The sequence below is a fragment of the Acomys russatus genome, chromosome 29, assembly GCF_903995435.1.
Source record: "Acomys russatus chromosome 29, mAcoRus1.1, whole genome shotgun sequence".
NCBI classification, from domain to species: Eukaryota; Metazoa; Chordata; class Mammalia; order Rodentia; family Muridae; genus Acomys; species Acomys russatus.
The window spans coordinates 15,131,777-15,144,664 of record NC_067165.1 but is presented as its reverse complement, the minus strand read 5'-3'; the positions used below and the strand labels follow the sequence as shown (position 1 = coordinate 15,144,664).

General features: G+C 45.8%; 2 protein-coding genes across 5 annotated transcripts in view; one reads left to right on the top strand and one right to left on the bottom strand.

The window, feature by feature from the left end:
• Nucleotides 1-6,974, bottom strand: part of Zmynd12 (zinc finger MYND-type containing 12) — a 34,746-nt gene extending 27,772 nt beyond the window's left edge. The window contains exon 1 of the mRNA XM_051171859.1: nucleotides 6,678-6,974. Coding sequence (XP_051027816.1) covers nucleotides 6,678-6,787 — 110 coding nt within the window. The 5' untranslated portion in view covers nucleotides 6,788-6,974. The remainder of the gene's footprint in view (nucleotides 1-6,677) is intronic.
• Nucleotides 6,975-7,166: 192 nt separating this feature from the next.
• Nucleotides 7,167-11,082, top strand: Ppcs (phosphopantothenoylcysteine synthetase). Of its 4 annotated transcripts, none has more exons than XM_051171851.1 (3): nucleotides 7,167-7,795; nucleotides 7,968-8,071; nucleotides 10,660-11,082. In XM_051171851.1, the coding sequence occupies exons 1-3, from the start codon at nucleotides 7,288-7,290 to the stop codon at nucleotides 11,017-11,019; spliced, it is 972 nt and encodes a 323-aa protein (XP_051027808.1). In that variant the 5' UTR covers nucleotides 7,167-7,287; the 3' UTR covers nucleotides 11,020-11,082. The 4 variants fall into 4 exon arrangements, with proteins under 4 accessions (XP_051027808.1, XP_051027809.1, XP_051027810.1 ...); XM_051171852.1 differs by having other exon boundaries at nucleotides 7,172-7,330; XM_051171853.1 differs by having other exon boundaries at nucleotides 7,682-7,830.
• Nucleotides 11,083-12,888: the final 1,806 nt, after the last annotated feature.

The following is a 12,888-nucleotide window of genomic DNA, read 5'->3' as shown; positions in this document are numbered from 1 at the left end:
ACTTCTGCATATCAGTCTTGCCGTGCTCATTGTTTAGCTGTAATATAATTTTGTAAATAGTTTCTATATTACAAGCTTGTTGGGATTCTCCTGGGCAAACCAATACTTATTACAGGAATTGGCTCCTGTGATATTGAGCATAAAGAGTCCCACAATGAAGCCGGGCGTGGTGGCGCACCCCTTTAATCCCAGCACTCAGGGAGGCAGGTGCAGGCGGCTCGCCGTGAGTTCGAGGCCAGCCTGGTCTACAAAGCGAGTCTAGGACAGCCAGGGCTTCACAGAGAAACCCTGTCTGGGGGGAGGGGAAGTCATGCAACGGGCTAAAAAGACGACTCCACAGTGAAGAGCACTTACTGCTCTTCCAGAAGACACGAGTCTTATTCCCTATTACCCACATCGGGTGGCTCCCGATCCCCTGAAACTCCAGCTGCAGAGGAATCTGATCCTCTGCCCTCTGTGGATGCCTGCACTCATGGACACGTAGCTCTACACACACACACACACACACACACACACACAAAGAAAATACCTCTTTAAGTCTCATAACGCTATCTGAGTTGAAAAACCAGAAAAGTCAGACTGTAATTCAACTGAGTTCAAAGGCTGAGACTGGAGGTCAGGAGGAAGGAGCGGGTCTTCTTGCTGCAAATCCAGGGTCCAGAGGCCCCAGAACCAGCAATCTTGTAGGCAAGGGCAGGACAAGATGGATGTCCCAGCACTCGAGAGAGCAAATCACCCCTTTGCCATCAGTGGAATGGACAGTACCCATTCTCCTTGGTGACCGTGATCTTGACTGAGTCTGCCAGGCCAAACGCTGCTCTCTCACACAAACACACCAAGAACGAGGCATTACCGACTATGTAACATCGCTTACTGCAGTCAGGCTGACACATGAAGTTGGCCATGACAAAGGGTCATGTCTTCTGTAAATGAAGTTATTTTACTCTTTCTAAGCTTGGATGCCTTCTACGTCACTGTCTTGTCTAATCATGTTCTGACTAGAACTCTTGTGCAATATTGAATAGAACAATGAAGGCAGCATCATTGTCTCATCTGTGTCACTGATGAACAAGCTGTCACAAGTATGATGTTAAATACATATCTGACTGTAGTGGCACACGCCTTTAATCCCAGCACTCGGGAGGCAGAGGCAGGTGGATCATTGTGAGTTCAAGGCCAGCCTGGTATACAAAGTGAGTCTGGGATGGCCAAGGCTAACACAGAGAGAGACCTTGTCTCGAAACAAAAAGCAACAACAACAAATATATATATATATATCAGTCAATTCCTTTTAGCAAGTAACAAGAGTTCCTCTTTTATTCCGCTAGTTTAACTGTTTTTGTCATGATGCTGGATTTTGCCCATTGGTTTTTCTGCATCTATGTATGTGTTTTATCTGGTTACTATGGCGTTTTACATTGGCTGACATTTGTATGTTCAGCCTCTCCTGAATTCCCAGCATAAATCCCAGCTGCCCATGATGTCTGACCTTCACAACTGCTGTGGGTTTGGTTGGCTGAAGTTTTGAGAACTTTTGCGTCTATATTCATTAGGGATGTTGGTCTGTAATTTTCTTGTGATATTTTTATTTGGTTTTATTACAGGCATCATATTGGTCTTATAGAATGAGTTAGGAATTATTTATTCCTTTCTTGCTTGTTTGGTTGTTTGGTTGGTTTTTCTTTCTTTCTTTTTTTTTTTTTTTCTAGGAAGACTTATTTATTTATTTATTTATTTATTTTTTCATCCAGGTCTGGGTTTTTTTTTTTTTTTTGAGTTCTTTTTTTTTTTAATTTATTCTTGTTACATCTCAATGGTTATCCCATCCCTTGTATCCTCCCATTCTTCCCTCCCTCCCATTTTCCCATTATTCCCCTCCCCTATGACTGTTCCTGAGGGGACTGTTCCTGTATATGCTCATAGGGTATCAAGTCTCTTCTTGGTAGGTTGGTTGGTTTTTCAAGACAGGGTTTCTCTGTGTAGCTTTGACTGTCCTGGACTCACTTTGTACACCAGGCTGGCCTTGAACTCACAGCGATCCACCTGACTCTGCCTCCCAAGTGCTGAGATTAAAGGCATAGCCACCACCGCCTGGCTTATTCCTCTTTTACAAAATAAATAAACTGAGTTAATTTTCCTTTAAATATTTGAAAGAATACCCCAGTCTGAAGTCATTTGGTTTTGGCTTTTTACCACTTGTCATAGACCTACTCAGACATTGTTTCTTCTTCTGTCAGGTTGGGATTTTTGTTTGTCTTTGTTTTTTAGGAATGTGTCTGTTTCATCCGAGTCACCTAGTTTCTTGACATGTAGGTACTCAGGAATTTCTCTTAAATTTCCTTCATTTCTGCAAGGTCGGTAGTAATGGAATCAAGTTCATTTCTGATTTTAGGAATTCGGATCTTCTTTTCCTGGCCACTCTTAGCTAAAGGTTCACCAGCTTTGCTGTGTGTTCAGAGAAGTGATGTTTATGCTTCTACAGTCGTCCTGTTCTCCTTCTCAGTCACCTCTCTGCTTTATAGTACCCCCTCTCCCAGCACGTCTACATCTGACAAGGGCCACGCTCAAACAGGCTGATAGATATATTTTTGTTTGTTCTTTATAGGTTAAGATAGAAAACTAAGCTACTGATCTGGAGTCTTTTCTAATGTGTACATTAACAACTGTAAATTCACAGGGACCACTAATTCAACAGTTCCCAATAAATATGGTTTTGCCTGTATCCCACAATTGTTAGAATGTTGGAGTTACTTTTTAATTTATCTCAAAGTGTTTTTAAGTGTCCCTTTGACATTTTTAGCTTCTAAAGAGTGTATTTTTTGGATTTTAAAGAGTGCGCTACTTTTGACCTGACTGTAAACTTACCAAGTTTCCATCTGTCATATGTTATTGATTTCACTGCACTGTAACTGAACCTGTTGCTGTGGATTTATTCCTTTCATATGTACTGAGGTGCTCTCTGCACCAGGGAGGACGCACACTCTGCTATTAGGGTTTTCTACAGACTTGGTTGGGTCTAGGTGGTTTGCAGTGATACTTAAGCCTCAGGGACCTTGGTGTCTAGTCGTTCTATTCACTCCTGAAAGGGGGATGCTAAAGATTCCAACTCCTGTTCCTGAATCGCCTATTTCTCCCTTCGATTCTGTCAGCCTCGGCTCTGTGCATTTTGAGGCTCTGCTGGTAAACATATATAGTCACGGATTCTTGCATTAGTACTGCTGATGACACAATTTCACTTAAGTAGGAGGCATTTATGGACTTTAAAAAAAATATATCATACACATTTCGAAACAGGTAACTATAATCTAGGGGAAAGGTTCCCAACGTGTTTCTGTTTTTCTTCCAGACAACAACTATGGTGTGTTTTGGGAGCACTAGGTCTCAGCTGTAACAACTCGAGCCCCTGGATGTGGCACAAAAGCAGCCATGGACACTACATGGCTGCATCCAAGCACTCTCTTCCTCCTTCCTCTTCAAGTAACAGAAATACCACCAAGTACTTTCCTTAAAAGCTGTACTACTACCATAGAAATTATAGAAAGCATTTAAAGGGTTTTTTTTTTTTGGGAGGGGGAGCGAATTACTAAAAACAAATGAATAAAAACATGTCACTGGATTCAGAAACAGCTATATTCCACAGCAGAGGGACAGGCTGTGTCACTGAACAATGGAAAAAAAAAACAGCCAACTTTCCGATCTTCTGCCCCACTGACAGTAACTGGCATAGCCTGCCTTTCTAAACACACTGAACTTTGTTCATCATTCATCTCTGGGTGCCCCCATCATGCAGCTGTCTCACCCAACACTCACCACAGGCTGGGATGCAAAAGAGGAGCTGGGATCACAACTATGCAGTTTATGAGGCAGACATATTTTACCCAAGCATATCATGGTTTATTAACCTGTATCTGGGTGTCTTTAGGCAAGGCATTCATTCTACCATCCACTGGACCTCCTTTTCTTTTCTTTCTTTTTTTCCAGACAGGGTTTCCTAGTGTAGCCCTGGCTGTCCTGGATTCACTCTGTAGACCAGGCTGGCCTCGAACTCACAGAGGTCCGCCTGCCTCTGCTTCCCTGAGTGCTGGGATCAAAGGTGTGCGCCACCATGCCTGGCTCCTCTTACTTTCCTTCCCTCCCCCCCTTTCTTTTTCAGACAGGACCACACTGTTTGAGCAGGCTTGTTTTGAACTCACTATTATGGCAGGTCATCCCTGAGTTTCCCGTGATCTTCTTTGCCACAGCTGACTCTCAAATGCTGGAATTACAGGTATGAACCACCACACCCAGCTTCCTGTTGCTTCTTATTATTAAATACCACTTGGCATGTTTTCCCTGATGGCCAGTGAAGGCATTTAAAGTTATAACACATACATTCAATTGAAGGGGAACTATTGCAATTTTCTGTTATCTATTCACTGTGATCTGCTATGCTATGAACTGAGGGCTCTGCAATCTACTACTAATGTGTACTAACATGTGTACTTTTATAAAAATTATCCTTCTTTAAAATCTTCTATTCCACAGGGCATGGTGGTGGCGTACACCTGTAATCCCTGCACTTGGAAAAGCAGAGGCAGGCAGATCTCTGTGAGTTTGAGACCAGCCTGGTGGACAAAGTGAGTCCAGGACAGCCAAGGCTACACAGAGAAATCCTGTCTTTAAAAACCAACAAAACAAAACAAAACAAAAAAGTTCTATTCCAGGCCAGCATGGTTGCTTCCCAAGCTTTAGTACCTGGTCTTGAACCAACATGTTGAAACAGAGAACTAAGTCCAGAATGTTGTGTTTTGACCTACACACACACACACACACACACACACACACACACACACACACACACACACTAAATAGAAGTCCTGTTTTTTTTTAACATTCTATCACCCGAGAACATAGTCACAATTCAAAGCATATAACATAAATGCATCCAGAAGCAAGTAGAAGGAATTTTACCAGAGCATCGGGTGGTTTTGCCAAGATTGTTGCCCTACAGAGTACAACACAGAAGAAAGGAGGCACCTGGTCTGAGAAAGGAAGGGTCACTCTGCACTTGGACCTCTGAGCTGGCTAGGTGGGGTCTTCCCTCCAATGTGCCACAGTAGTGCTGCCTGTCACTTTATGAACACAGTCAGCATCCCATCAGCTCACAACCACCCAGATGGCTTGCTAAGGAATACGTTCCAAGTCACTGCCTGGCCCAGACCTTTATCCTCCTAACGGACCACAGGCTATGAACTGTTTCTGACTCAACTCATAGGAAGAAATCCGCCTTATGAATATACATTATCTACGCTGTGACTTCCTCATGACCCCTGGCATCCCAGTCTGCAGTATAGAAATCACCGACTGCCCTTCCATGGCTTTCTTTCCCACTCAGTTTTCACCTTTTGTCCAAACCAGTCCTGGACGGCTGGGAAGACCTACCCTCCTCTCTGTCTCTTCACATAGCAAGCCCCTACTGGCCTCTCAACTCAGATGCTATCTCCTCAGAGAAACCTGTTTAGATATTTCCCCGGTCACCACGTTTCCATCTGCAGACATCTCACAGCTTAGTACACCTGAGCAACAGGATTTATCGTGTACAATGAACAATAACGGCTTTTTAAGAAACAAGTCAGTTGGCTGCGTTAGGTTGGGAATGTCAACATCTTTGTTTTGTGAGGCCCAAAACAGAGTCTAGGGCTGGGGTGTGATTTAGTTCGTGGTTTGTCTAGTATGCACGGAGCCTTGCGTTTTAGCTCTAGTACCATACCAACCAGGCGTGGCGACACACATCTGGGACACCAGCCCTTAAGAGGTGTGGGTAGGAGGATCAAAAGTTCAGTCCTTAGCTTACATAGTTAATTTTTTTTTTTTTTTTACATGGATGCTGGCCGTTCAGACGCAGGTCCTCAGGTTTGTTTGTTTGTTTGTTTTGGTTTTTCAAGACAGGGTCTCTCTGTGTAACCTTGGCTGTTCTGGATTCATTTGTAGACCAGGCTGGCCTCGAACTCACAGTGATCCACTGCCTCTGCCTCCCGAGTGCTGGGATTAAAGGCGTGCGCCACCACGCCCGGCTCTTACGTAGTGAATTTGAGGTTAGCTTGATTACATGTCTTATTTAAAAAATAAACTAAAATAAAAAAGATGTGTGTGTTAATGTGAATACTTATAAACAGATCTCTAGAATTACTGCCTCCCTTACATGCAAACTCCTTTCCTACTTATGAAACCTATCTGTGCCCGCTCCAGGGCAAGAATTCTGGCTTCTTAGCTCATTACCTTCAGACCAATGGTCTACTCTCAGAGAAGCTGTCGGCGCAATTTCTCCTCCCATATCCTTTGACTTCTGACATTTCTCCCTGAAATGATCGTTTGTTTTACTTCCATGTCTTCCGAGTTATATAATGTTTGAGTTTCCAGGGAACGGATCTGCAGAACTGGCCCACTAAGTTCAGCGTGTGGCGTGCAACACGGTAACATTAGGAGCCCGGGAAAACATCAGGCAAAAAAACCAAAACAAAACAGTAGAGCGGGAGAGAGGGCAGACAGTCTAAGAGACGCATCTTCAAGCCTGCTCCAGGCTTGAGGGGCCATTGGCAGTAAAGTCCACATACAACAGACAGACACGGCCAGACAGACCCACTGGTTGGGAGACAGGGAGGGAGCAGAGGCTCCAGGCAGCACGCTCCAGGGCCTACCAGTAATAAGTGACTGTACAGGCCGTGCAAACCCGCTCGGCTGGGGCTTCGCACACCTCACAGCAGAGCCGGCGCCCCTTGGGCACCGCCAGGGGGTAGATCACGTTCATGGTGTGGCCAGCGGTGTCAGTCTCCAGGACGGTTGCCTGGCTAGCACTCGCAAGACATGGCCGTCACGTGATAGCCACGGGCCAGTCGGGAAGTCGGGATTTCAAGGGCAAGGGGGCGGGGCGGGACTAACAGCGGCAATTGGGGCGGGGAGAGCGCAAACTCTAAATCTCAAAGGTTAAATGGCCAGAATTTCATTGCCAAGGAACCCAAGCACGGAGGGGAGTGTACGGTGGCCCGCAAAGATCAGAAATGTCCACTTTGCTTCCCAGAGTACGAAATCCACAAAAAAATACACAAATTTTCTGGATTTTCGAGAAAGATAACTTCTTCTCGACGCACTTCGACGGGCTCTAAACAGCCAAGCATTTCAAGTCTTGGCGAGGTCAGGCCCTAGCGGCAGACAGAGGCCAAGGAGCGACCGCCGTCACCTCTCGCAGCTGCGCGGAGGCCAGGTACCCGGAAGGGGGCGTGGCCCCGGCGCCGAGGTTCCAGCGTGCAGATGGCGGAAATGGATCTGGTCGCTGAGTTGCCGCGTCCCGCAGGTGCAGAGCGCTGGGCCGAGGTTATGGCTCGCTTTGCAGCCAGGCTAGGCGCGCAGGGCCGGAGGGTGGTGCTTGTCACGTCAGGAGGCACCAAGGTCCCCCTGGAAGCTCGAGCCGTGCGCTTTCTGGACAACTTCAGCAGCGGGCGGCGCGGGGCAGCGTCGGCGGAGGTCTTCCTGGCTGCGGGCTACGGGGTCCTGTTCTTGTACCGGGCGCGCTCCGCCTTCCCCTATGCCCACCGCTTCCCGCCCCAGGCCTGGCTGTCAGCCCTGCGGCCTTCTGGCCCAGCCCAGGCTGGCAAGCTGAGTCTGGAGGCCGAAGAGAATGCACTCCCCGGCTTTGCTGCAGCATTGCAGAGCTACCAAGAGGCGGCTGCTGCCGGCACCTTCCTAGCCGTTGAGTTCACCACTTTGGCGGACTACCTACATCTGCTGCAGGCTGCCGCCCTGGCTCTCAACCCACTAGGTGAGTGCTCTAGAGAATCCAAAGGTTTCTTGGAGGTAGAGCCATTCTCCCCAGCTTTTTTCCCCTCGTGCTTGCTACTTACCCGACTTGAAAATAAATAGATCTCATTCCTTTCCCTGAACTTTTTATATTCTTACTTTCTTTTCTTTCTCTTTTTTTTTTTTTTAAACAGGCTCCTCCGCGATGTTTTACCTGGCCGCGGCAGTGTCAGATTTCTATATTCCTGTCTCCGAAATGCCTGAACACAAGATCCGCTCATCTGGTGGCCCACTGCAGGTGATGGGCCCTTCTCTTCCAGAGATCTGACCCCCTATAAACCAACCTTGAGTTACTTTCCTTTTGACCTGGATGGCCTTTCTGCATTCTGTGTGAGCTAGGCACTGGGAATACAGAGATGAATAAGACACTGCCCTCCCTCGAGGACCTCACAATCTAGCGAGGGCCTGGACACCAGCCATACTCACAAGTCAGAGTGATAAATGCTGTAGTGGAGGTATGTACAAAGTGCAGTCAGATCTCGGGGTAGTGAGATGGGGGAGTCGAGGTTTCCCCAGAGATGACTCATCAGAAGATGAGCAGAGGGTATAGTCAGGTGGGGAAGGTCGTTCCAAGTGGAGTTACAGGTTGGAGTTTGCAGTCTGGTGATGGTCTGTGAACGGAAGCGCTTTCTCTGGTAAGACTGGAGAGGCAGCTTGCCTCCTTGTATCCAAAAACTTTGTATTCCTTAAGACACTTGGACTTTATCCTGTGGGGGCCAGAGGCACAAAGGTAGAAGAAAAAGAGAACAGTTTTTGTTTGGTCATAGCGACGTATTCCTTTTTTTTTTTTTTTTTTAGCTGCAGCCCCTCGCCCTCCATCCCCATCCCATCTCCAGGGACAGATGATCTGTGTTTTCAAGGCCAGCCTGGTCTACCTTGAGTTACAGGCTAGCCGTGGCTGCACAGTGGGTGCCTATCTCAACATAAATAAAAGATTTTGTTTGTAAAGAGTAGTCTAGCATTTTGAAAGACGTGGTAGAAGTAGCGTGCATAACTAGGGGTGATTGTAGTTTCAGAAGAAGGCGTGAGAAAGGTAGGTCAGGGCTGAGAGCCGGAGGGGATCTCGTGTCTTGGAACCTGAGGGAATTTACATGTTGATTGGCTGATGTAAGTAGAATTTATAGATGACTCTGTCTGAGGGCCACCTTTGGGATAGTTTACTTACACACACATAGTGTGTACCACATACTACCGTGGTACCTGAGGTAAAGGGAAATACACTAGCAGTTGCCGGCCACGCTTTCCTTCTGCAGGGGAGTCCCTACTGCACACAGGAGAGAGAAAGTGGGAGCTTGAGTGTGATTCCTGTCACACTTGAAAACAAGCCTTATAGTCTTTAAAAAACCCTGGCATCTCCAGCTTATCCCATATTTTTTATTTTTCTTGAAAATACACAGTATTCCCTTTTGTATATATTTTAAGAAACAGGGCAGGAACTTTTTTTTTTTTTTAATGAGAAATGGGGAGAGCTCCCATTAATAAAGTTTTCTTCAACTTGATATCAGGTGTATAAATTAAAACAGCAAGTGAGACAGGGCTTCTTTTTCCAGTTGGAGTCAAGCACACTCATCTGGGAAAGCTGCTATGCATAAAACAGGGCAGAAACTTTAATGAAGTGAAGACCAAGTCAGTCATGTCTTCAGTGCTCTGTTGTGATTGCTGTATTTATACTTTTAATTAACAAATGAAAAATATTGTAAATGGAAACCAGTAGCCACTCCGCCAGTGTATAACATATTTTACACACAAAGGTTTAAAACCCAGTATTATTGGACTTCTGCCCAGGTAACATCTGCATGAACGGATTATATTGTTTATATTCAGGTTTGCTCTTTTAAAGGGAGAGGGAGTTAAATATGATCAAGATACAATGTATAATTTTTTTGTTTTCAAGACAGAGTTTCTTTGAATAGCCTTGGCTGTCCTGGAACTCACTCTGTAGACCAGGCTGGCCTGGGACTCAGCAATCCACCTGCCTCTGCATCCCAAGTGCTGGGGTTAAAGGCATGTGTCACCACCATCCAGCTAAAATTCTTTTGATTTTTCCAGACAGGGTTTCTCTGTGTTACCCTGGCTGTCCTGGACAGGCTTTGTAGACCAAGCTGGCCTGGAACTCACAGAGATCCGCCTGCCTCTGCCTCCCAAGTGCTGGCATTAAAGGCGTGCGCCACCACCGCCCGGCCCAGCTAAAACTCTTAAAGACTTAAAAGGTGATGCACAGCTGTAACCAGGAAGATCTCTGTGAGTTCGAGGCCAGCTTGTTCTACAAAGCGAGTCCAGGACATCCAAGGCTACACAGAGAAAACCCTGTCTCGATAAACCAAAAAAAAAAAAAAAAATTTTTTTTTTGGTTTAATCTAAAACTATTTTTAAATGAAAATATTTAAATGAGTTGTGCTGGGTGTGGTGGCAGCTCACCCCTCTAATCCCAGCACTCTGGAAACAAGCAGACAGATCTGAGTTTGAAGCCAGCCTGGTCCATATGCCAAGTTCTAGGTCAACTAGGGCTCTATAATGAGACCCTGTCTTTGAAAGTAATAACAATAGTAAAATAAAAGGGAATGTTGGAGGAATTGCAGTGAGGATGACAGAACAGTACAGGTTCAGAAAACATAGTTTGCATCAAGGTAGATGCGAGACTTTGGATTCAGGCTTCGTTATGAATCCTGACAGAACCTAGTCTTTAGGCATTTAGTGCATTCCAAGAAGCTTCCCAATGAGAAATCCCATTTAAACTTAGGCAAAGGTCAGGCAAAAGTCAGCCCTTGATTACCTAGATTCCTGGTAGGGGCAGCCCATGTTTACTTACTGCTCTTTCCAATACAGATAACAATGAAGATGGTGCCAAAAATGCTTTCTCCTCTGGTTAAAGATTGGGCTCCCAAAGCGTTTATAGTTTCCTTTAAGCTGGAGACTGACCCGGACGTCATAATTAACCGAGCTCGGAATGCTTTGGAGGTTTATCAGCATCAAGTGGTGGTGGCCAACATCCTCGAGTCAATACAGTCCTTTGTGATCATTGTAACCAGAGACTCCGAAACCAGGTTACTGCTGTCACAGGATGAGGTAGCAAAAGGCATGGTGATCGAGGAAAAGATCATAGAAGACCTTCGGTCCCGACACACAGCTTTTATATGTGACACCGAAGGAAGTGCTGCTCTAGGGTGGAAAAGCCAGGGTTCTTAGAGCTGACAGAAACTACAATTAATCCTTTGCTAAGGATAAAGACAATGAGGAAATGGTAAAAAAAAAAAAAAAAAAAAATCGGCGTGCAGGCAGATAACTGTTGGTATTTTATTGCTGTGCCCGAACTATTTCACACACTGGTTTTGATTTCGGAATTGGATAAGAACCGTTTTTTGGGGTTTTTTTTTTTTTGTTTTGGTTTTTTTGTTTTCCACTTTGGCAAAGCCGACTGTGGGATTGCGTCTTCTGCAGAGCAGCCAGGACTGGAGCCTACTGGACGAGGGAAGGATCGTGGATGCGTGACTGGTCATGCTCTGAAGATCAAGTACTTACCAAGTGCCTAGCTCATGCCAGGGCCTGCGGGAGCTGTGAGGGTTTTAAAAGATGAATAAACACATCTTATTCGGGAACTGGATATATAAAATTTTAAGTGCAATAAAGTACGTGCCCACAAACTGACACATGGAAAGGGTGGGTTATTTTCATTTTGTTTGTTTGTTTTTAATATAGTTATTTTTCTTTTATGTGTTTGTTTCTGCCTGTGTGTATGCTTGTGCACCATGGGTATGAGGTACCTTTGGAGGCTAAGAGAGGGAGTCAGATCCTCTGAGCCTCCACGTGGGTGCTGGGAATCAAACTTGGATCTTTTATAAAGACATACGAGTTTACTAAAACAAGAGTGAGACAGACACCTCCCTAAAGACAGACTAGATCACAGACCTTCTTACATTTGCTTTTTGCCTCTTGTCCTAGATGTATTCCATATTTAAGTAACAAACACTTTTCAAATATTTTAGAACTATTCTTGAGGTAAATAACCGGCCTCTCACTTGGGCCCTAGCAGGAGTCAGTGATAGCCTCTGCCCCAGGGGAGGTGTTACAATGTGGCTAAGAGTGTAGGGTTTGAGCAGGGTGGTGGTGACCACCCCTTTAATCCCAGCCTTGGGAGGCAGAGGCAGGCGGATCGCTGTGAGTTCGAGGCCAGCCTGGTCTACAAAGCAAGTCTAGGACAGCCAAGGTTACACAGAGAAACTTTGTTTCAACACCCCCTCACCCCCACCCCCCGCAAAAAGTGTATACCTATTGCAGGGTTAAAATCTTAAGTAAATGATATACAGGATAATCCTGAACACAGCTGGAGGCCGGCGTGTGTGTGTGTGTGTGTGTGTGTGTGTGTGTGTGTGTGTGTGTGTAGGGCGGGGATGCTATTATTACCTATGTAGAACTAGTGTTCTACATAACTTTTGATTAGGGGCTGGTGGTAAAATTGGTTGAGCGCTTGGCTAGTATGTGCAGGCCTTGGGTGTGATCCAGAGAAGTGTAGAAGTTGTAAGTTTACAGTACAACTCATGTCATGGAGTTGGAAAGGGTAGCCTGCCGTCCGACTGCTGCAGCCAGGGCTGAAAGCAGTCTCCTGGAGCGGGCAATTGAGATGAACTTTAGGCCTAGTTGGCAAAACTTCCAAGACAAGAGCAGATTTCAACACTGGTACAGTGTTGTGAAAGACTGATTTTCCTCTCTACAATCAGAGCCTCGGGGTGCTGACTCATCGTTGTACAGAGGGATCTGCGCTGCTAGAACGAGGTGATCTTGAAGGTATTATTCACGAGGGAGCCTCTGCAGCTTCCGGGATATTCACGAGGGAGCCTCTGCAGCTTCCGGGATATTCACGAGGGAGCCTCTGCAGCTTCCGGGATATTCACGAGGGAGCCTCTGCAGCTTCCGGGACAGGCACGAGCCTGTTGGATGGACTCACTGACATCTCTCCCTTCAGTTTAATGTCTGTTCTGCCTGCTTAAAAACAGTCTTTACCCAGGTAGAAGTTGCAGGTGTGTGTGTGTGTGTGTGTGTGTGTGTGTGTGTGTGTGT